Raw genomic sequence first — 24,097 nt, 5'->3', positions numbered from 1 at the left:
TCTTACTGATATCGGTGGTCGATACCAATATCGGATCGGTGCATCCCTAGTTTCCAATAATCTATTTCAGCTTTGTTTGTTTGCTCAGAGATGGTTTGAGTGTTTAACACTCTAACCTTAACCCATGTTTGATGTTACCACCCACGCCTCTATAATAGCCAGGGGAAGCCCTGTCGACAGCTCGTAGTAGTAGAATCTGTCCCTGGGTCTCATTGGGTTTAAATACGTCTGCCCTGTCAATAATTCAGGGTCTAGCAAGGTGTTGATGGGGGGTGGGGGGCTTACTCTGAGGTTTAAAAGTAGAATCTGTAATGTCCCAGTGACCTCTAGGTAAAAGAGCCCTGCTTGGTATTGCACTTTGTTTCATTTGTTTTTGTGTTGGACTGATGTTTGGTTTTTAGTAAGTTTAGTAACTTATTATACTGTGAAATTCTCCAGACCTCTCTTGGCAGAGCTTGAGGTGTGGTCAGCAATTAGCAACCCCTCCTCCCTATCCCCACTCAACTTCCAAACCACACATCAGACCACAACAAAACATGTAAACAAAGTACCAACACCAAGCCGGGCTCTTTTATCTAGAGGTCGCCACTTGACGACATTACATAGAGTCTACCTTTTTAGCCTGCTCAGCCAGGCATACCGTTTGGCCTAGCCTACATTAGCTCTACCCCCCCCCCCACACGCTATCTGTCTTTGGGAGTCAGGAAGGTGTTGTCCTGCATCTGTGTGTGGGTGTGTAGCTGAGGGTAACGTAGTGTGCTTTCTGTGTAGTGTAGTGAGTCTGTCCTGCTTTACTTCAGCTCGGTCTATTAGGCATTGCTAATGGTTTAAACCCCCAGAGAAAGCCAAGCAGACATTGTGACAGCTAGCCTACTTTGAAATAAGCTAGGTCATAGCCAACACATGGTTTTATAGCTGGAGGACTAAAGACCTCTTGATGTAGAATTATTATGCAACATGGAAAAATAAGTAGTAGTATCACTATCAGCCATAGACCACGAGCGCATAGCAGTCTAGTCAACGCAGGGCAAGGGTGAATATAACTTGGTTGCCCAGGCAGGTGTGAAGCCAGGCAGCGCAGATAACGTGAAATAGGATTTCCTGTTCAGCAGGTTGACCTCCAGAAAGAAAGAAAAAAGGTTGGAAATAAAGAGATACAAATAAATAAAAAGAAGTCCCATTTCATATTACATGTGCTGGCTTGATGAACCACTTGGTCAAGTGAGGAATGCCTACACATCGACACATTGCAATTGTGATTTGACTTGACGTCTGATTTCAAGTTTCAAGTCGTTTTTAAATTCTTCCACCAGCGGTACCATGAAATGAGAGAGAACTAATCCTTGAACTAATGAAAGGGAACTAATCCTTTTGATCAAACTATTCCGCATTCTCTTGTGGCGTCGTGGTACCTTTCAGCGGATTAAACTTTGAGAAACGGATGCCTTTTTATTACGAGGCCGAGGATAAATCTTCCAATATTGTCATTAAAGTGAGAGGCTGTATCTTGAGAATTATTGGCCTATAAACCGCAGCTGCTCTTTATAGCATGTTAGCCATATTGTGCACTCAGCCATATGGTGTCACCTTGCTCTCTCCACTACTCTGCTCGCTGTAGTCGACACGTGTGTGTGTGTGTGTGTGTGTGTGTGTGTGTGTGTGTGTGTGTGTGTGTGTGTGTGTGTGTGTGTGTGTGTGTGTGTGTGTGTGTGTGTGTGTGTGTGTGTGTGTGTGTGTGTGTGTGTGTGTGTGTGTGTGTGTGTGTGTGTGTGTGTGTGTGTGTGTGTGTGTGTGTGTGCGTTCATGGGAGAGTGATGGTAAACCGCGTGAGCGTGAGAAAGAGATGGATGGGGAGGCCGTGAGTCTGTGGAAGGAGAACGTTTTTGAGCGTAAAAGTGTGGCAGTAGTGGTGGTGATGATGATGTAATGTCTTCACAATCTTTAATACACACACACACACACACACACACACACACACACACACACACACACACACACACACACACTCAAACACACACACTCAAACACACACAGCAGGGAGGAAGCAGCCTGGAGGCAATTTGGCAGCAGTGTTAGCAGACCTGTTACTACAGTCTCTCTCTCTCTCTCTCTCTCTCTCTCTCTCTCTCTCTCTCTCTCTCTCTCACTCTCACGCTCACGCTCACTCTCACTCTCACTCTCTCTATCTCTATCCATTCGGTGGGTTCAGTAAAATATTTTCATCGCTCCCCACTTTTGTGCCGTTCCTTTTCACGTCTTCTATCTAGCCTTGACGTCTTTTTTGTTTGTTTTTTGTTCCGTTTTCTTAAGCAACGTTGAACCGCCGAACAAGTGCACGTGGTGGTTGTTGTACGCATCTCATATATCGGAGAAACAGACTCTTAACACACAACACTCTCACGCGGTGTGAAACGCAGCCAATATACACAACATAACCATTTGATCTCTCTCCGACATTGTACAATTTTACACTGCAACTGTACACTACTGTATATTTCTGTATATTTTTTTTACTGTATATTTTATATTAGAATGTATATACATAACATAGCAAATGTATATCCGGACCTAATTAAATTAAATTAAATTGTATTCTTAGTCTTATTTCTATTCTTATTTGTGACTTTTGCTTTGCCTACCTAAATGTTTACTGTGATCGATTTTTGCTGTGTGCCGAATTTCCCTCTGGGATGAATAAAGTATATTTATATTCTATTCCATTCTGCTCTCCTCCCCCTCCAGGCCTCCAGTGCTACTGCGAGCGCTGCAGCGCCAACTCCAGCTGCACCACGGACGGCGTGTGCTTCGTGGCGGTCAGCCGCTCCGGCAGCCGGATGACCACGGAGCGCAGCATGTGCGTGCACGAGTTCGAGCTGATCCCGCGGGACCGCCCCTTCATCTGCGCCGTGTCGGCCAAGGACGAGACGGGGATCTACCCCATGTGCTGCTACACGGACTACTGCAACAAGAACCCCGACCCCAGCGTCTTCCCAGGTACGCTCTCGCACGCTATCCAGTGTGTTGGCCCCCAGCTATCGGTTCATTACCATGGAAGCACATAGGGGGGTGGGGTCATAGGGCTGCACGATTAATCGATTTTAAATCGAAATCGCGATTTGGAATGATGCAATTATCAAATCGCAAAAAAAAATTAATCGCAATTTTTTTCACATTTTTTTTTTTAAACATAAAAAATATATATATTTGTTTAACCAGGAAGTCCCATTGAGATACAAGATCGGTTTGGGAGAGGGAGGTAAGGGGTTTTAGATTGTGTGTTGTGAAGTTTAGTCTTCAGAGAGGGAGAGTAAAGTACAGAAAAAAAGGTACCGTTGGCGTTGGGTACCGGTATCGATTCCCAGGTAAAAAGAAACATTTTCAGGCTCGGTGTCCCAAAAAAGACCCACCGCGTAGGCCAGATGCAAGCCGCATTTGACAATAAACCTGTGTGGGGCTGCTTAATTTTTTTTTAATTATAACCGCAAATTTAATCGCAATCGCAATATATTCGATTATTTCCCAAAATCGTGCAGCCCTACGGCCGCCTATCTTCAGTAGTATACACACCTATCTTGAGCAGTATACACACCTATCTTCAGTAGTATACCCACCTATCTTCAGTAGTATACCCATTACCCTACTATCTTCAGTAGTATACTCACCTATCTTCAGTAGTATACCCACCTATCTTCAGTAGTATACCCACCTATCTTCAGTAGTATACCCACCTATCTTCAGTAGTATACCCACCTATCTTCAGTAGTATACCCACCTATCTTCAGTAGTATACCCGCCTATCTTCAGTAGTATACCCACCTATCTTGAGCAGTATACCCACCTATCTTTAGTAGTATACCCACCTATCTTCAGTAGTATACCCACCTATCTTCAGTAGTATACCCACCTATCTTCAGTAGTATACACACATATCTTGAGCAGTATACACACCTATCTTCAGTAGTATACCCAACTATCTTCAGTAGTATACCCAGCTATCTTCAGTAGTATACCCAGCTATCTTCAGTAGTATACCCACCTATATTCAGTAGTATACCCACCTATCTTCAGTAGTATACCCACCTATCTTCAGTAGTATACCTAGAGCCATATGGAATCCGCGATCACGGAATCGCGGACGGAATCGCGGAATTGAGCAATAAAAATGGAATCAACTATAAAAAAAAAAAAAAAAAAAAAAAATCTTTTTTTAACTTTTTATGTTGTGGGACTTGTACAGCACTTTGTTCAACTTTGTCAGTGCTGTAAAGTTTAAACCTTTTTAAATCTTAGACAAACAAAACACTTTGCTTTCATGAAATATTGTAAGCCGTCATTTGAGGCTTTATAAAAGCAGCACAATGAACACAAATCTGTCGGTGCCGAGTCCGACCTCATCTTAAATAACAAACAGCATTGCTTGTTGTAGTTAACAAAGAGAGGCAGGGTTGATTTTGCAAAAATATATATACTTTTTTTTTTTTTAATCGAATTTTATTTTCATATTTGAATCCCATGCCCATCGAACGAAGCTTCGAAGCTTCAAAGTATTTAAGACAGCCCTATTAAATGGACTGTTATATCTTATTAAATTGTGGACATTTATTCATTCCCACTTATCAGACACTATTTCTGATGGTAAAATGAGCGTACAAAGCAAAATACAGAATTCTGAAATATTAAAACGGAAAAAACGGAATTTGGAAAAAAATAAAATGGAATTTGGAAAAAAATAAAACGGATTTCATATGACTCTAAGTATACCCACCTATCTTGAGCAGTATTCCACCTATCTTCAGTAGTATACCCGCCTATCTTCAGTAGTATACCCGCCTATCTTGAGCAGTATACACACCTATCTTCAGTAGTATACCCGCCTATCTTCAGTAGTATACCCACCTATCTTCAGTAGTATACCCACCTATCTTCAGTAGTATACCCACCTATCTTCAGTAGTATACCCACCTATCTTCAGTAGTATACCCGCCTATCTTCAGTAGTATACCCACCTATCTTGAGTAGTATACCCACCTATCTTCAGTAGTATACCCACCTATCTTCAGTAGTATACACACCTATCTTTAGTAGTATACCCACCTATCTTCAGTAGTATACCCACCTATCTTCAGTAGTATACACACCTATCTTCAGTAGTATACACACCTATCTTTAGTAGTATACACACCTATCTTCAGTAGTATACACACCTATCTTCAGTAGTATACCACCTATCTTCAGTAGTATACACACCTATCTTTAGTAGTATACCCACCTATCTTCAGCAGTATACCCACCTATCTTCAGCAGTATACCACCTCCCCTCAGCAGTATCCACCTCTTCTCAGCAGCGTACCCAGTCAAACCTACCTTCAGTATTTGAACATCTCCTAGACCCTTTCAAACACCACATTCTAAATGGACCTGAGTTTATTTCATTGTGTTTGCTAAGACAGGAAATTCACTTGGGCCTCTTCTAAAAAGGTTTATACCACCTCTTACGCCTGAGTTTTTACCCTCCTTGTCAGCGATGCACTTACCTCCTCTTAGCAGTGTACCAACTCTCCTCTCCTTGTCATATTTTTTTGTTTCTTCACTTTGATTCACTGTGTGAATGACATTGACACAGCCTCACCCCCCCCCCCCCCCCCCCCCACCTCCACACACACATTTACAACACTCCTTCTCGCTTGTTCTCTGATTATCACCATCTATGAATGGGGTCACAGAGAGAGAGATAGAGAGAGAGAGAGAGAGAAAGAGAGAGAGAGATATATTAGATTTCCTGCGAGGACCCCCACCCCACCACCCCATCCTCTCATGCGGCAGGCAATGGCCTTGGTTGTCATGGTAATTAACAAGGCTCGTTAGGATGAGGGCCAAAACAACAAGGCTCTTGACTTTTGACTTGAGAGCTGGGAGGATAACTTTAAGGTCAGGGATTTTAAATTGGGCTAGAAATGTGGGCCTATTATGTTCCTGTACCAATTAAGAAAAGGTCAGAATGTTGCAGTCGCTGTATGGTGTAAAACATTTCCTAAAAAGTTATTATTTATTGTACATTACAAGAAACCTGTTTGTAAAATTCCCTGATATTCCATGATTCGAGCAGATAATTTATCTCAAGGAATCTCAAAACTCCTTCAAATCCCATAAATTCCACTGCTGCGGTACAAGTTGTCAAGCAGTGTTTTGAAATGAGCTGTGACAGGTCATGGAATGTATGGAGACATGCCAGAAATGCCAAGACTTGAAAGAGGAAATTCTGGAATATCAAGGAATTTGGCACACTTGTTTCTGAATAGTGTGTATAGAGTAAGAAGGAAGACAAAACTGCTTCCGCAACGCCCACATATTTCAGAAACTAATGGAATACAATTCATAAAATTCATGAGACATTTATTCCCCACAGTTCTTTATTTCAAGCAACGTTTTAAGAACACACTGCTCATAATTATCATCTCCTGGGATTATGCGTCTGGTTGCGTGTGTGTGCATATCTGTCTGTCTGCATCTAATCTAGCAAACTACAAGGTGATTTTGGATGCAACGTCGCACATAGGAAGACCGCAGGCCAGGGGCCTGAATCCTCAAATATCTTTCAAATCTGCTTTCATTTAATACATTTCCAGTATAAATATGTATAGAACACATTGTTTTTTTTTTTTTTTTTTTTTCTTTTTCCCCCTCCATTTTCCTCCGATTTTCTCCCATCCCAATGTTAGTCGTATGCCAATTCCCAGTCCCTTCCTGGTCGCTGCGCTTTACCCCCCACAGTCAGATCATTTGGGAGAGTGGAGGCTATCACGTGCTTCCTCCGACACACGTCCAGCCAATCACCGCTTCTTTTCACCTGGCAGCGCGGATTCTCATCGAGAGGGCGTAGCGTGTGGAAGGATCACACTATCCCCCTCACGTCCAATCCGCGCTTAGCAGGCGCCCCGACCGAACTGTAGGAGTCGCTGTTTACAACGACCCGGACCCACCCCGCCAGCTTCTCCCACCCTCTGATACAGCCAATTGTATCAGTGCAGACGGCCAGCCAAGCTGGTGACAACCCCGGAGCTGTGAGCTGGATTCGAACAGGCGAACCAAGCTCACAGCTCCGGGGCTGGTGACGAACGCAATCTCCGCTCGACCACCTAACCGCCCTAGAACACATTGTTTTTAATTTTTTAATCAACTTTCTTTAATGAAAATGTTTCATTGTGCTCCTTCATTCTCGGTTATAGCCATTAAATACTAAATAACTAGAATAAATACAAAAATAAATACTGATCCTCATGATAGACATACAAACTGATTCAATAAAAATCCAATAAAAACTAATCATTCAATAAAAAAAATAATGAATTCAATATAAAACGAATCCATTCAATAAAAACCTAGTCTAATTCAATAAAACTGATTTGATTCACTGATTTAAAGAGATAATAGGTGCCATAAAGTGCTACGGTGCAGTGTGTGCAGAGGCATGGCAGGGATGAGCTGCGATGAACTGTTCAGTAGTCTCGCAGCATCCGGGAAGAAGCTGTTCTTCAGCCTGCTGCGCAGCCTCCTGCCTGAAGGGGGGGGGGTAAACAGTCCGTGGGCAGGGTGGGCGGGGTCACGCATGATGCAGATTTCTCTGTCCGTGCATCGGTTGGTGTAAATGTCCGAGATGTCTGGTAAGCTGCATCCGATGGTACGGCAAACCTGCTCTGCCTCGGACCAGAAAGCACTGCAGAGGGTGAGGAAGACCCAGCGCATCACCGGTACATCACTCCCTGCAATTGAAACTGTTCAACACAAACGGTGTCTGAGGATTGGAAGGCACGCAGCATCGTCGAGGACAATTCTCACCCCCAAACACAGACTGTTGGATGCGAACTTCATTCCATTGCACTCCATTGAATCAAATCTAGTGTATCCGAGTGGATTTGAACCTGGGACCATAGGATCCACAGGCGACCGCACTAACCAGCTGAGCTAAAGGGTCTGACTCGTTAGCAGATGCTGGTTGACTGCGACCGAGTCGTTAGTATTTTACACTAGTGAATCTAATCTAATGTGTGTACTAATCGGTAGGGGTGTGGACATTTCTCCACATTTTACTTCTCACGCATGTAACCGGAGATGATCCCAATCATTGTGGACCATCAGAACAGCGTGTAATATGTGTTTACAGTATGTAGCATTGGATAAAAGGATAGATTTTTGGAATGGCGATCAGGAATTGGAATAATCTTTTTGGATACCATCTGATCTCAGGTAAGGAATCTATTTGACCAGTCTTAGGATAATCAGACCTGTTTTCGCGGAGATATAAGCTTTTCCCCTATGTGTGATATGGCTGTTTGGCTGTGCGAGCGATCAGGAAATAATAATAATAATAATAACAAATATCAGATCGCCTATATAGCGTGCATACGTACACATACTATCGATAATCTAGCGTTTATTTGAAAACTATTCATAAATAGGCCGAAAAATGAGAGTTTTTTGTGTATTCTAGAATATTCCGTTTATTATGAAATATTTTTATTTTCCTTGAAAACGAGGGCTTTTCAAGATGCTATAAAACGGAAATGAACCGATAAAAAAACAATCCGCTTCGACAATGTTGACTGGAAAATGAGTCATTGATAAGCGACGGGCAGATTAGACACATAGCCATAATTTAAAACATAGATTAGGCGATATTAACGCTAACATTGAAGTGGATGGTGGGCATTCAAGCACTAAATCGTGCGCCCCTTGCTGGGCACTGAAAGTGTTAAGAAGCCTATTCGATATGTCACTAACAAGGAGTCACTTCAGACTATCCACAAAAGCACTGTTTCTATTTTATTTGAAGTTCTTTTGATATTGCAAATATTTTTGTCCCAATAAAAACATCCCATATTATGCACGTCAATGCCAAGGCCATGCTACATCAAGCCAATAGATAATTCAGTGTCGATCCCATTGTCCCACTAAGCATTCTGCTTTTTGTTTCATGGCTCTTGAACGGTAACAAAGATAATGTTGGTAGATGGACACACACACACAGACCGACACACTTTATTTAAACATAATACATCTCCTAATACAGGGCGACAGTGGCTCAGGAGTTACAGCGGTCGTCTGGCGGCGTGCCAACGTGTCTTTGAGCAAGACACGTAACCCCCTAACTGCTCCGGAAGAGCACGTTGGCACTTGTCGCCTGTCTGAATGTGTGGATGTGAGGCATAAATTGCGAAGCGCTTTGTATAAAAGTGCTATATAAATGCTGTCTATTTATTTATTTATATTTATCTATTTATATTAAATAGTCGCAGCGTAACTGCACGGGGAAGCTGGAATGAAACCCAATCTCACTTTCAAATGTCTACCCTAAAATTGGATCCAAGACGGCGATGACAGAACGTTAAGTTCCATCTCTCTGGGGGAGAATATCTTCCGCAGGTTAAAACAGACGGTGTTCTCTGCACGGTACTCTGTGCGTGGGCTTTTAACCCTTTCACTGCCACACGACAACCGGTTAACCCTTTCACTGTGACAATACAGAAGGTTAGCCCTTTACTATCACACAACCAACGGCGATGCTCCATCATTAGCATCATTAGCGGAGCTAATGATGCTAATGATGGAGCATCGCTGTCGGTTGTGTGATAGTAAAGGGCTAACCTTCTGTCGTGTGGCAGTGAAAGGGTTAATAGAAGGATGCTGTTACTCATTATTAGGAATAGAACAAATATTTTGGTAGCGTTTATAACATTTACATTCAAATGTGTTGTTATTTAGCTGACACCTTGGGAGGGAGAGCGGTCGTCTGGTAATCCAGAGGTTCCCAGTTCGATTCCCACTCCTCCCAGGCGTGTGAATGTGTGAGTGAATGGGTAAAATGTGAGGAACAAATTGTAAAGCGTGTTGGATAAAGGCGCTATATAAATGCAGCCATTTACCTTTATCCAAATCGACTTGTCAAAACAACAAGTCAGAAAAAAGAGGTACCTATCTGGCAACTGACGAGGTCAGTGGCATTGTTTGGAGCTTGAGTCTCTGAGTGCATAGTAGTAGCCTATAGACATATTAGCATTATAAGTATAGTAGTAGGGTACATAATAGTAATCGTTTTTTTTATATTGGTCTCATTCATGGCTCAGTCCACTGCACTCAGCACTGCCGTGTTGGAGTCCAGAGTGTAATCGGGGGTTATTTCCAATATGCCGGCCCACATGACGACAAAGATCGAGATGAATGCATTTGTAATGAAATAGTGTAGAATTCCGCCGCTACACTAAAGCAAAGCAACACCAACGTACTTGTATGGCTGTGCTGCCGTCGTTTTCCATCTCCCAGCCTCTCCCCTTTGTCTCCTTCCTCATCTCCCTCCTTCCTGCTTCCATCCTCCTTTCTTTTATGGACATGTGCTGCTGTGTGTTTGACCGCAAGTGATGGTGGGGGGAGAGAGAGAGTGAAAACAGAGAGGTAAAGAGAGGGGGGGGGGGGGTAAAGAGAGAGGGCTAAATAAATGGTGTGAGGGAAAGAGAGGTAGATGTAAAAAAGGTCTAGAGAGAGGGGGGGGAGACTCCCCATGGCCAATCACGGTGTGACAGGTGAGGGTACCCATCAATCTGTCAACAGTAAACCAACCACCTGATTGAGCCTCGGGTCTCTGGAACCTGAAGGCGGCCATAACTGGACAGCTCTTTCAGACTGAATGGAATTCAAGTCAGGCCAGGAGGGTGGTGTGTTAACGTCAGTCTGGTTATCAGGCCAGGAGGGTGGTGTAACTTAACGTCAGTCTGGTTATCAGGCCAGGAGGGTGGTGTGTGTTAACGTCAGTCTGGTTATCAGGCCAGGAGGGTGGTGTAACTTAACGTCAGTCTGGTTATCAGGCCAGGAGGGTGGTGTAACTTAACGTCAGTCTGGTTATCAGGCCAGGAGGGTGGTGTAACTTAACGTCAGTCTGGTTATCAGGCCAGGAGGGTGGTGTAACTTAACGTCAGTCTGGTTATCAGGCCAGGAGGGTGGTGTAACTTAACGTCAGTCTGGTTATCAGGCCAGGAGGGTGGTGTGTTAACGTCAGGCCATGGGGGCTAACGGGCTAAATCATTTGAAAAGGGTAAAGACTGAAGGCACCATAAGTACACACAGCAGCGAGCAGCGGGAGCAACCAGTCACTGAGGTAATGAATTTTGTAATGAATAATGTCACCAAATAGATAACTGGGAATGACCAATAGCTAAACAGACCACTGAGACCACAGAGCTTGATGCTGACTAGCTGTGTGTACAGTGCAATTCTGGATCGGCCCAGTCATTGTACTTTACTTGTACCTTCTATGTGAATAAAATACGATGAAGTAAATGTCCCCAGCAATCCACCAGATATGCAGAATTAAATGGCATTAGCGCAAGGTAGAAAGGTAGAATTAGCAGCATGGCAGAATGCATTGCAGCGATATAAGTCAATATTATTATTTTACCACAGGAGTTCCTTTATTCATTATGTGTTTCAATGTTTCAAAAATATTGTAAAATATGAGGATTCTAAACGCAGATTTGAAAAAATGCTGAAGGTGAAAGGTGCTCTAGTGGTGGATTCTCCACACCTCATAAACCCATACAAAGCCATTGGGACAGCTTCCAACATGTTATCAATACAAGAAGCCCTGACCATAATTTCCGAGACCATTCAAGGCTTTTTTGAGGCTGTTGAGGAGCAGGCGAATAGAGGGATTCCCCTTGAGACTACGTGACGATGGATCTTGACACTGAAGATGAAATTGAATGCCTGCTGTTAAAGTTTTAATGGAAAGAGGCTGCAACTTGCGGGACTCAAAATAGACTGAATGCACACATCAGAGGAATGTTAACCAGAAACGAAGAGCGAGCATATTGGGGCACAAAAGGAAGAGGAGAAGAACCAGGCAGAATCGTACACTTTTAATGTACTTTTGGCTAAACCATTACTGGTGTATTGCAGAGGAGTTCAGGAGAGACAGAGGGGGGGCTTTAGTAGTCTCGTCTAGGATGACTTGACTGAATGGAGGGCATGGCAGTCTGGTTGGCTCGGCACTGGGACACAGGGCTTTGTATTATTATAATTTTTTTAATCCACTTTTTCTCCTTATTTTCTATTTTTCTCCCATCCCAATTTCGTGTTTTCCAATTCTCCCCTCCCCTGTCTTGAACGTTGCTCGCATATGCCCCCCACTGGTCGGTTGTAGGGAGGATAGAAGCCTTGCATTACGCGTCCCCTCCGGTACACGAGGAGGCAGCCTGTCACATCTTTTCACCTGCCAGCGCGGACTCTCATTGGCGAGGTGTAACGTGTGGGAGGCTCACACTAGCCCCGCCATTTCCTGTCTCTGCTGTGCAGGCGTCCCCAACCGACTTGTAGGAGTCGCTGTCCACAACGTCCAGATTAACACCCATCGACTTCCACCCGCCGACTCTGCCAATTGAGTCAGTATGACGGCCGGTCCAAGCCGGAGGCAATGCTGACACCCGGATTCAAGACCGGAGTCTCTTGCATTGGTGACAAGCGCAATCTCCGCTGCGCCGCCCTAGGGGCTTTGCATTTTTGAAGCTTGAATCAAGAAATCACATCAGCTATATTGTTTTCATGACCAGGAATATAGACGGCATGCATGATCAAATTACCAGACACACGTGTCCATGTGAGACGTTTGAGAAAGCTATTAATTGTGGGCACCAAAGAGTGCCCTTTATTAATGATGTTGACAACAGTAGCTTCATTATCACACGGAACTGCAAGCTCTTTGCGAGACCACTGGCTGCCCCATAACAGGCAAGCTACGACTGTGGGGTATAATTAGCGGTAGACCGGTCCGGCATCCTACATCTCTAGAACAATGTTGTCATGCAAAACGTGAAAACGTTTTAGATATATCCAGCAAGCGGGACACAAAGGCAAACCCTTGAGGAATTATCCACATGGTGAAATCTAGGTGCCCCAATAAAGAGAGCGAAGAGCCCCCCCTTTTTTTTTTACAGGGAGGCAGCTGAGGAAAATTATTTTAGGAAATCCCTAATGCGAGACATTATCTCTGGTATCGCTTTCTAGCATGATGCCCAGACATTCTACGCACCTACAGTTTTCTCCTCAGGTGGAGGCACGCCTATAATATAGACGAGAATCATTTTCTTAACGACCGCTAAAAGGTCATCAAAAGATGCAGGACGAAAAGGTCATTTTAAAGTATTTAGACAAAATCCAGCATGAAGCTTCCGACAGACTAATCAAATATGCAAGGGCTGCTTGATTTTACTGAGAGAGAGAAAAAACGTGGAACACTGTTCAACACGAAAGAGATGCCACTGGGAGGGAGGAAGCGGCCTTTAAATGCATCCGTGATATCTGCCTTCTCTAGCCAAGGGCCTGAGCCTGCAGACTTTATCATTTTGAATCGCATTGTTGACAGTAGGGCTGTCTTAAATACTTCAAAGCTTCGTTCGATGGGCATGGGATTCGAATATGAATATAAAATGTGATTATTAAAAAAAAATATATATATAGGCCTATGATTATTTTTTTGGCAAAATCAACTCTGCCTCTCTTTGTTAATTACAACAAGCAATGCTGTTTGTTATTTAAGATGAGGTCTGTCTCGGCACTGACAGATTTGTGTTCATTGTGCTGCTTTTATAAAGCCTCAAATGACTGCTTACAATATGAAAGCAAAGTGTTTTGTTTGTCTAAGATTTAAAAAGGTTTAAACTTCACAGCACTGACAAAGTTGAACAAAGTGCTGTACAAGTCCCACAACAAAAATAAAACTAAATTAAATTATTATTATAATTTTTTTAAATTAACACTTTAATCGCCATGGGTTAAATTCATAATTTACCATCCCTCGCCAGCTCTATTTGTCTATGGAGAAGTTCCCCTTCTTTGCAGGGCTATAACTTTTTAAATTATATTGCTACATTGCCATTATTATGGCCCATTCAATGTCCTATATGTATTGTTCAGGGTGTAGCAACGTTAAACTTTTTCATTCACATATTCATACTAAAATATGGTCTAAAGTATAAGTATGTTTTTATCGTTTTCTGCAGCTTTCTTCAGAACGTGATTTATAGCCCTAAATGCATTATATTGATGATGAAATACAGTTTGGTAGCGATCGGCGCGAGATGAAACATTTCAACTGGACGTACTTCTAGAATGATAGACTACGTATGATCTGATGATGACCGGATGGGCGGGGGATCGTTTATAATTCCGTGGGCAGCGTTAGATGATTCATCCAGAGTGGGTCATATGTTCATCATAGCAGTTTATATGGAATAAGTTAGAAAATAACGCTGAATCTTACCGTATGTTCCTCGCGCCGTTGGACGATCAGCGTGGAGTAGACCGTTTTCGATTATGGGATGTTGATCCTGATGAACCATTTCCAGGTTGTATAATACTATATACGTCCAAATAACGTTGTTTATTGAGTTAGGTTAGATCATCCAGTGTGTTGAGATGGAGTCCGGCTACCGATCGCGAGTGCCCGGAGCACATAATGGATGGGCACTTCCTGTTTGGCGCGCCCCTCCCTCTTGGCCGATCTGCCGATCGGCCACCAGATGGCGCTCTCGAACAGTTAGACAGTTGAGTGGAGCTCACCAGTACATCTCAGGGCTCCCGAAAGGAAATATGATTTCGATGACAGATTTTTGAAATATTGACATCAAAGACGAGTTACGGCGTCTTCGGCAGAATGAGCATGGCTCCGAATGATGTGAAAACTCGTCCGTGGCGATCATAGTGTTAATAAAAAATAAAAAATTATCTCTAAGCTTAAAATCTAATTTCGGCCCAGAAGCTTCGAATTCAAAAAAAATCGAAGGCCAGCCCTAGTTGACAGGAGCATAGTTGAGAGATAACGGACCAGGTGGAACATGATTATTTATGCTAGGGACTGGCCTGCTGCAAGGAGAGGAAATATCTATAATTAGATGCTTCTATGATATCTATAATATTTTAGGTAGCTACGTCGGGGGGGCTAATCCTGAAATGACTGAAAGGAGACGGACCTGGGGAATGGTCATGGAGCCTTGTTTTGAGTTTCTTTCTCTGGGAGCTCATCAACCACGCCAGGCTCCTTAAACGCAGTAGATTGCAGCTTCCTGCCAACGCGGGTGACCCTAGGAAGTCATCATAGTCCGGCCAATAAACCCTACACACCATCCAGGTAATTAAGTCATTAACAAAACATATATCGGGATGATTACTGATAGCCTTGGAGAGAGAGAGCGCGGACATTCACAGGTGTGGCTGGATGCTGAGAATCTATTCGGCTGATTTTGCAGTATATGATACTGTCGGCACACTAGCTACAAATATGCAGACATGTACAATTATGATATGCACAAACACTCTCATTAAAGTGCATACACAATGGAGTGGTATTGCCAGGTAAGAAGGGCACCCGTCTCTTGGGATTGCTGCTGATGGGAAAACCCTTTAGCTTGGGGCCAAGATGATTCCGACTGGAAAACAGTCTTGGGACATAGACTGATTGCGTAGGAAAAAGACCTGTGAACTGAGCAAGACGGTGCTTGATTACCGGTGAAGTGTCTCCTGATGAGAGAGGGAGATCTATGACAGACCATTCTAGCCTCTTATTAAATCTCTGAATGTACATAGCAGCACAGAAGGACTTTCGTGGAGAAGATATCACATAGCTAGGTTGGATATGATACATAAATAGGTGTCGAGCTCTAGTCTGTGCTCGCATCTGTAACCGCCTCTAGTGTGGTAGTGAAAGGGTTAACCGTCTGTAGTGTGGTAGTGAAAGGTTAACCGTCTGTAGTGTGGTAGTGAAAGGTTAACCGTCTGTAGTGTGGTTGTGAAAGGTTAACCTTCTGTAGTGTGGTTGTGAAAGGTTAACCTTCTGTAGTGTGGTTGTGAAAGGGTTAACCCTTTGTCATGTGGTAGTGAAAGGTTAACCGTCTGTAGTGTGGTAGTGAAAGGTTAACCGTCTGTAGCGTGGTTGTGAAAGGTTAACCGTCTGTAGTGTGGTAGTGAAAGGTTAACCGTCTGTAGTGTGGTTGTGAAAGGTTAACCGTCTGTAGTGTGGTGGTGAAAGGTTAACCGTCTGTAGTGTGGTGGTGAAAGGTTAACCTTCTGTAGTGTGGTTGTGAAAGGTTAACCTTCTGTGGTGTGGTTGTGAAAGGTTAACCTTCTGTAGTGTGGTTGTGAAAGGTTAACCGTCTGTAGCGTGGTAGTGAAAGGTTAACCGTCTGTGTAGTGTGGTTGTGAAAGGTTAACTGTCTGTAGTGTGGTTGTGAAAGGTTAACCTTCTGTAGTGTGGTTGTGAAAGGGTTAACCCTTTGTCATGTGGTAGTGAAAGGTTAACCGTCTGTAGTGTGGTAGTGAATGGTTAACCTTCTGTAGTGTGGTTGTGAAAGGTTAACCTTCTGTAGTGTGGTAGTGAAAGGTTAACCTTCTGTAGTGTGGTAGTGAAAGGTTAACCTTCTGTAGTGTGGTAGTGAAAGGTTAACCGTCTGTAGTGTGGTGGTGAAAGGTTAACCTTCTGTAGTGTGGTAGCAAAAGGTTAACCGTCTGTAGTGTGGTGGTGAAAGGTTAACCTTCTGTAGTGTGGTAGCGAAAGGTTAACCTTCTGTAGTGTGGTTGTGAAAGGTTAACTTTCTGTAGTGTGGTAGTGAAAGGTTAACCGTCTGTAGCGTGGTAGTGAAAGGTTAACCTTCTGTAGTGTGGTAGTGAAAGGTTAACCTTCTGTAGTGTGGTTGTGAAAGGTTAACCTTCTGTAGTGTGGTAGTGAAAGGTTAACCGTCTGTAGCGTGGTAGTGAAAGGTTAACCGTCTGTAGTGTGGTAGTGAAAGGTTAACCGTCTGTAGCGTGGTAGTGAAAGGTTAACCTTCTGTAGTGTGGTAGTGAAAGGTTAACCTTCTGTAGCGTGGTAGTGAAAGGTTAACCGTCTGTAGCGTGGTAGTGAAAGGGTAACCGTCTGTAGTGTGGTAGTGAAAGGTTAACCTTCTGTGGTGTGGTAGTGAAAGGTTAACCTTCTGTAGTGTGGTAGTGAAAGGTTAACCTTCTGTAGTGTGGTAGTGAAAGGTTAACCGTCTGTAGTGTGGTAGTGAAAGGTTAACCGTCTGTAGTGTGGTAGTGAAAGGTTAACCGTCTGTAGTGTGGTTGTGAAAGGTTAACCGTCTGTAGCGTGGTAGTGAAAGGTTAACCTTCTGTAGTGTGGTAGTGAAAGGTTAACCGTCTGTAGTGTGGTTGTGAAAGGTTAACCTTCTGTAGTGTGGTTGTGAAAGGGTTAACCCTTTGTCATGTGGTAGTGAAAGGTTAACCGTCTGTAGTGTGGTTGTGAAAGGTTAACCGTCTGTAGTGTGGTAGTGAAAGGTTAACCTTCTGTAGTGTGGTTGTGAAAGGTTAACCGTCTGTAGCGTGGTAGTGAAAGGTTTACCGTCTGTAGCGTGGTAGTGAAAGGTTAACCGTCTGTAGTGTGGTTGTGAAAGGTTAACCTTCTGTAGTGTGGTTGTGAAAGGTTAACCGTCTGTAGTGTGGGAGTGAAAGGTTAACCTTCTGTAGTGTGGTTGTGAAAGGTTAACCTTCTGTAGTGTGGTTGTGAAAGGTTAACCGTCTGTAGCGTGGTAGTGAAAGGTTAACCTTATGTAGTGTGGTTGTGAAAGGTTAACCTTCTGTAGTGTGGTAGTGAAAGGTTAACCTTCTGTAGTGTGGTTGTGAAAGGTTAACCGTTTGTAGTGTGGTAGTGAAAGGTTAACCGTCTGTAGTGTGGTTGTGAAAGGTTAACCGTCTGTAGTGTGGTAGTGAAAGGTTAACCTTCTGTGGTGTGGTAGTGAAAGGTTAACCTTCTGTAGTGTGGTAGTGAAAGGTTAACCGTCTGTAGTGTGGTAGTGAAAGGGTTAACCCTTTGTCATGTGGTAGTGAAAGGTTAACCGTCTGTAGTGTGGTAGTGAAAGGTTAACCTTCTGTAGTGTGGTAGTGAAAGGTTAACCGTCTGTAGTGTGGTAGTGAAAGGTTAACCTTCTGTAGTGTGGTTGTGAAAGGTGAACCTTCTGTAGTGTGGTTGTGAAAGGGTTAACCCTTTGTCATATGGTAGTGAAAGGTTAACCGTCTGTAGTGTGGTAGTGAAAGGTTAACCGTCTGTAGTGTGGTAGTGAAAGGTTAACCTTCTGTAGTGTGGTAGTGAAAGGTTAACCTTCTGTAGTGTGGTAGTGAAAGGTTAACCTTCTGTAGTGTGGTTGTGAAAGGTTAACCGTCTGTAGTGTGGTAGTGAAAGGGTTAACCCTTTGTCATGTGGTAGTGAAAGGTTAACCGTCTGTGTAGTGTGGTTGTGAAAGGGTTAACCATTTGTCATGTGGTAGTGAAAGGTTAACCGTCTGTGTAGTGTGGTTGTGAAAGGTTAACCTTCTGTAGTGTGGTTGTGAAAGGGTTAACCCTTTGTCGTGTGGCAGTGAAAGCGGTAACCGTATGTATTGTCGCAGTGAAAGGGTTAACCATTTGGTAGTGTGGTGGTGAAAGGGTTAAAGTCAACCTTAATTGATTTCATATTTTCTAATTTGAGTGATAAAATAACTGCATGTGTTTGACTTGGGTATTAGTGATCATTGTCCTATTGTTTGTATTCGTAACACACATTTGAAGAAAACTGTAGGAGAAATGTAAGTAATTTTAATGAGGAAGCTTTCCTTTTGGACCTTTAATAGTGTCAGTCTTAAATAAACATGCACCTCTTAAAACATGTATCCAGCCCTTGGTTCACTTCTGAGCCAGCATCCCTGCTCTTGTCTAGAAACAGAGCTTGGTCTCTTGCTAGACGTACTAATGAGGCTTCAGAATACTTAGGAATGAATGTACGTCCCTTGTGGGGAAAAAATTCTGTATTATTAAAATTTTATTACTAGCAACTACTCTAATCCATCTCATCTACATTATGGAAGGTCGTACAAGCTAATAGTAGCAAGCAATTCACCTGTCTCGTTACCTTCTCAGGTCACATTTGATAACCGTTTAGTATGATCAACGTGAAATTATTACTGCCCTTTTTATAGCTCTGTCTAAGGGTTTTGATATACAGTTGATCATTCTCTGCTCCTGAATAGATGACGTTAGTATTGGCCTAGATGGACATGCTTGTTTCAAAATGATTCATCTGATGGATTTCAATGTGTAAAATCAGGGTGTGTCCAATCTGGATTTGCAACTAAATGTGTTCCACAGGGGTAGATTTTAGGTCCTGTGATTTTTACTATTTATATGAATGATATTGTTTGTTAGTGGTTGTCAAATTAATATATATTTTTTTTATTATTATGTTTTTGGTCGATTTTTTTTATTGTTTTTTTCTGGGCAGTCCGGCAGAGAGAGAGAGGAAGTATGGGAGATAGAGGGGGAAGACATTCGGCAAAGGTCGCCGGGTCCGGGAGTCGAACCCAGGACGGCCGCGTTGCACCACAGCGCTGTACGTGGTGTGCCACCCTGGCCCCCCGATCTTTAACCCTTTCACTGCCACACGACAGCCGGTTAACCCTTTCACTGTGACAATACAGAAGGTTCTGCCGTGTGGCAGTGAAAGGGTTAAGCTGATGATACCATTTTGTATTGTGTTGCTGACTCTGTGGAACTTTATTTTGATGCCATACAAGATGCACTTATTAAACCTAAGAACAAAACTAAATTCATGTTGACCTTGAACATATAACTGTTAACGAATATATCTATTATTGAGAGAGTTACAGAGTATAAATATCAATGCATCTGGCTTGATGAGAATAGAGTAAACTATGCAAGCTTTCCAAAAGTAAGAAAGAGGATTGTTGAAGCAGTTTTATTATTGGTTTTGGACTATTGGGATGTAGTCTACTCTACACAGACATGCTGCTGCTTCTACTTACATCTTTAGACACAGTCTTATCAGTCTGCTCTCAGATTTATTACTGGTGATAGCTATGACACTCACCATTGTTTTCCGTATGATAAGGTTGGTTGGCCCTCTTTTGCAGAGAGGCTTAATAAACATTGGTATTGGTACGAGCTTGTTCTAATTTTGAAAACACTTATTTTAGTAGAGACATAACATTTGACATTCTTCCAACCTTTGGACAATTTATAGCTTTGATTAATAATAACCATTATTGTACATAATTTTGTAATTGCTTTTAGTCTGCTTTTCTCGTTTCCTGTTTTTATCTTATTTTAATTAGATTTTATTAGATTGATTACTTGTTTTTATCTCTGTTATTATATCTCTTTTAGTTGTTCACTCAACACTGTAAATGAGGGAAACCTCAGTGTCCCTCGAGTTTAAATAAAGGTTGAATTAATGAATGAAAAAGTTATATCATTAATATCATTATACTCACATTATGTAAACAATGACAGATGACTCACAGTTGTGTGGAAAAATAAGCCTTTTCTATTTTAATGGAAGTAGGAATCTCGCCCAAAACATCCAGTGAGCTCCAGTGATGCTATGGTTGCATTGATCTATGTATCGACTATATAAAGACTGTCTGCTTCAATTTTAAGGCATTTTCATCCACATCAAATGGACAATTAAAGAGCTACAGTTCCTTTTGTACACCATTCAAATAGCTCTGAAGTGGTATGGAGGATGGTCGGTGTGAATGAGAAGAAGTAAACAAGAGTTTTGCTCTTGCCACAAAGTGTCAGGTTTGACATGAACGACTTGAGCACTTTTGTTGTTCTTGTTTGTTTATTTGTTTTTGTCCCATTGTTTTCCTAATCAACTCAACAATCGTTCCGGATTCTTGCTAATATCCCGGTTAAGGTCATACCTTCAAATCCCCATTGCCGATATGCCAGTATACATGTTCATATCCTGATCACCAGTCTGCCAGTATACACTAGCAAATGGAATATTTAGCACACATTACCATGGAAACAGAACTCAAACTACAAAACCTACCAGTAAACATGATAAGGTGTTTACCTCAGTATATGCATATATATCCCACCAATCATATTCAGGTTTCTCATCGTTTGGGATATGAGCTTCTCCTGGCTATTGTAAACGAGATGTGGCAACTCAAATAATACTGGGATATGAATGTGCATGTGTAGACACACCCATGAAGATGCGTCGCTGGAAATAGAGCCTGGGGATATCAAAAGCCCGGTGGTGATTATTATGGGTTGCAGAATTGAGGAAGAGCTGTGGACTACATATGAAACCTGGCAACCTGACTGAATGATGTTGATCTGCTGGAACAGAACGGGTGCAGTGGTGAGCTGGAAGGTGGAACAGAACGGGTGCAGTGGTGAGCTGGGAGCTGGAACAGAACGGGTGCAGTGGTGAGCTGGAACAGAACGGGTGCAGTGGTGAGTTGGGAGCTGGAACAGAACGGGTGCAGTGGTGAGTTGGGAGCTGGAACAGAACGGGTGCAGTGGTGAGCTGGGAGCTGGAACAGAACGGGTGCAGTGGTGAGCTGGGAGCTGGAACAGAACGGGTGCAGTGGTGAGCTGGGAGCTGGAACAGAACGGGTGCAGTGGTGAGCTGGGAGCTGGAACAGAACGGGTGCAGTGGTGAGCTGGAACAGAACGGGTGCAGTGGTGAGCTGGAACAGAACGGGTGCAGTGGTGAGCTGGAACAGAACGGGTGCAGTGGTGAGCTGGGAGCTGGAACAGAACGGGTGCAGTGGTGAGCTGGAACAGAACGGGTGCGGTGGTGAGCTGGGAGCTGGAACAGAACGGGTGCAGTGGTGGGAGCTGGGAGCTGGAACAGAACGGGTGCAGTGGTGAGCTGGGAGCTGGAACAGAACGGGTGCAGTGGTGGAAGCTTTCCATTCACCCTCAAAAGAGACGGGGTACCGGCTGACCCGGGAGGATCGAACCTGTGATCCTCTCATTACAGGGCCGTTTATCTGACCGCCTGCAACCTAATAGCTGGTATATTATTAACATAGTAACATCTTCATCAGGGGAGGTCGTACATACTTGAAATTATAAGCCTTCTTGCTTTTGATGATGATTCAGCCTGTTGGCCACGTCGATCCTCATTCATATCGGCCTTCAGGGAGGCTCTTCTGGTATTTTGTGTGTGTGAGTGTGAGTGTGTGTGTGTGTGTGTGTGTGTGTGTGTGTGTGTGTGTGTGTGCGTGTGCGTGTGCGTGTGTGTGTGTGTGTGTGTGTGTGTGAGTGTGAGTGAGAGTGAGAGAACCGTTGCAACCTCAGCAGATGGCTCCTGACCCAGCTCTCCCAGCGCTTCAGGCCCCAGCCCAACCAACAATATGTTCTCTGCTTGGACGAGCTAAGCACTCTGTTGCTATCGTAGCTGTTCTCTTTCTTTATTTCCATCATATATATATATACCTCTCTCTCTCTCTCTCTCTCTCTCTCTCTCTCTCTCTCTCTCTCTCTCTCTCTCTCTCTCTCTCCCTGTCTGTTTTCATAGGATCCAATGACGATTCCAGGGGGAATCACTGTTGGCTCAAACTCAGCATGGGGTGTTGATGACAATGGGTGGTCCTTGACTTGTCTGTGTCTCTGTTTTTCCAAACAAGAAAAACTATGGCAGCTGCTTGTAAAAATGTTGTCTTATTCCACGGTCTGCCTCTACGTCTCTCTCTGCCTCTACTAGGGATGGGTACCTTTCACATTTGAACCGATACGGTACCGGTACCTGTGAATTGATACCGGTACCCAACGGTACCTTTTTTTCTGTAATTTACCTACCTCAGTCGTGAAAAAAAAATCCAAACATCAAATAACTACAATTTCGACAGTTTTCGGCTTGTCATTGCTCCGACTGCTTTGTTGTTGAATCAAGTCAAATCCTAGGTAAGCATATATTGTGCGTGTGAACGTTGACATGAAAAGAAAAAAGGCAAAAAAAAAAAAAGAAATGTTGGTATCTCACTTGAATCGATACTCGGTCGGTAGTACCGACATGTTTCGGTTCGGTACCTCAAAAGTACCGAATTCGGTACCCATCCCTAGCCTCTACGTCTATCTGCCTCTACGTCTCTCTTCCTCTACGTCTCTCTGCCAGCAACATTACTGTTTATTCTTTTTTTTTTTTTTTTTTTTTTCATTACTATTTTGGTTCTTTATAGCCAAGTTTAAATATTGAAGCGAACAGGCACGTATGCATCTTCCCACCCCATCTAGCAGTATGGTGGCCATATGAACAAGGCTGAATAATGCCATAGAAGTAACATATTTAGTCAACTTTCTCTCGCCATCTCTTGCTTGCTTGCTCTCGTTCTCTCGTTCTCTCTCTCTCTCTCTCCACCCACTCCCTCTCTCTCTTCCATTCGTTGGCCAGTGTCCTCCTCAGTTGTTAACGGTGGTGTATAGAGAGCTACTCCTTCAGACAGTCCTTGCCCTTGGTCCATTTGATTACACCTAATCTCATATGTCTCAGACGGTCTGGATGAGTATGGAACTCGACTCAATTTCCCCGCTCAAGTATCGTTTATAAACACCACTAGATGCGTTTAAAACGCCACCGGGTGCTCGGGTCACACCACCATCGGATGTGTTCAAGTGTCTGGTGGCATTTTAAAAGCACCCGGTGGTGATCGATGGTGATCTCCGCCCTGTCATTTTCACAGCCAATAGATTTGAACTGTAATAATCACCCAATCGGTAAAGAAGAACGGCGGCAGACTATACTAATCTAGCACTGTATGCATCCCCTTTCAAATGTAGTTATGATTGTATCTTCAAATATGTGAAGTAGAGTGTAGTTATATCAGCCATTTGGCTCATGTTCGCTCAGGTCGGGGTCACATATACAAGCCCACGTCGTGTTAAATAATGAATTGCAGCCGCAGGGAGAAAGAATATCAAAATTAAAGATAATAATAATAATTTACATTAAGTTAACAGCTAAGAGAAGCATGAACAGTCCATACATAGCATGTCTTCAATAAGAACACTAAATTATTTTAAGGACACAAGTTTGTCCAATTTAAGAGTGTCCTGCAGTTTATTCCACTTTTGCGGGGCATAAAAACTAAAAGCACTTTCTCCTGCCTTGGTGTTCACTCGAGGAGCATCAAGGCGAACGAGAGCTTGTGAGCGAGGATGTTGTTCCATGACTCTATTAGTCAGCAGTGAGCACAGGTACTGGGGGAGTTTACCAGACAAAGCTTTATAACAA

At 43.2% G+C, this 24,097-nt stretch overlaps 1 protein-coding gene across 1 annotated transcript in view; it reads left to right on the top strand.

Moving 5' to 3' along the window:
* tgfbr1b (transforming growth factor, beta receptor 1 b) overlaps positions 1–24,097 on the top strand; it is a 148,428-nt gene that overhangs the window by 56,398 nt on the left and 67,933 nt on the right. Inside the window, exon 2 of the mRNA XM_084326295.1 lies at positions 2,743–2,994. Within this exon, the coding sequence (XP_084182421.1) occupies positions 2,743–2,994 (252 nt within the window). The remainder of the gene's footprint in view (positions 1–2,742; positions 2,995–24,097) is intronic.

The sequence above is a fragment of the Notolepis coatsorum genome (assembly GCF_963971535.1).
Source record: "Notolepis coatsorum genome assembly, chromosome: 12".
Classification (NCBI taxonomy): domain Eukaryota; kingdom Metazoa; phylum Chordata; class Actinopteri; order Aulopiformes; family Paralepididae; genus Notolepis; species Notolepis coatsorum.
Note: the sequence above shows the minus strand (reverse complement) of the source record. Positions and strands in the feature narration are given on the sequence as shown.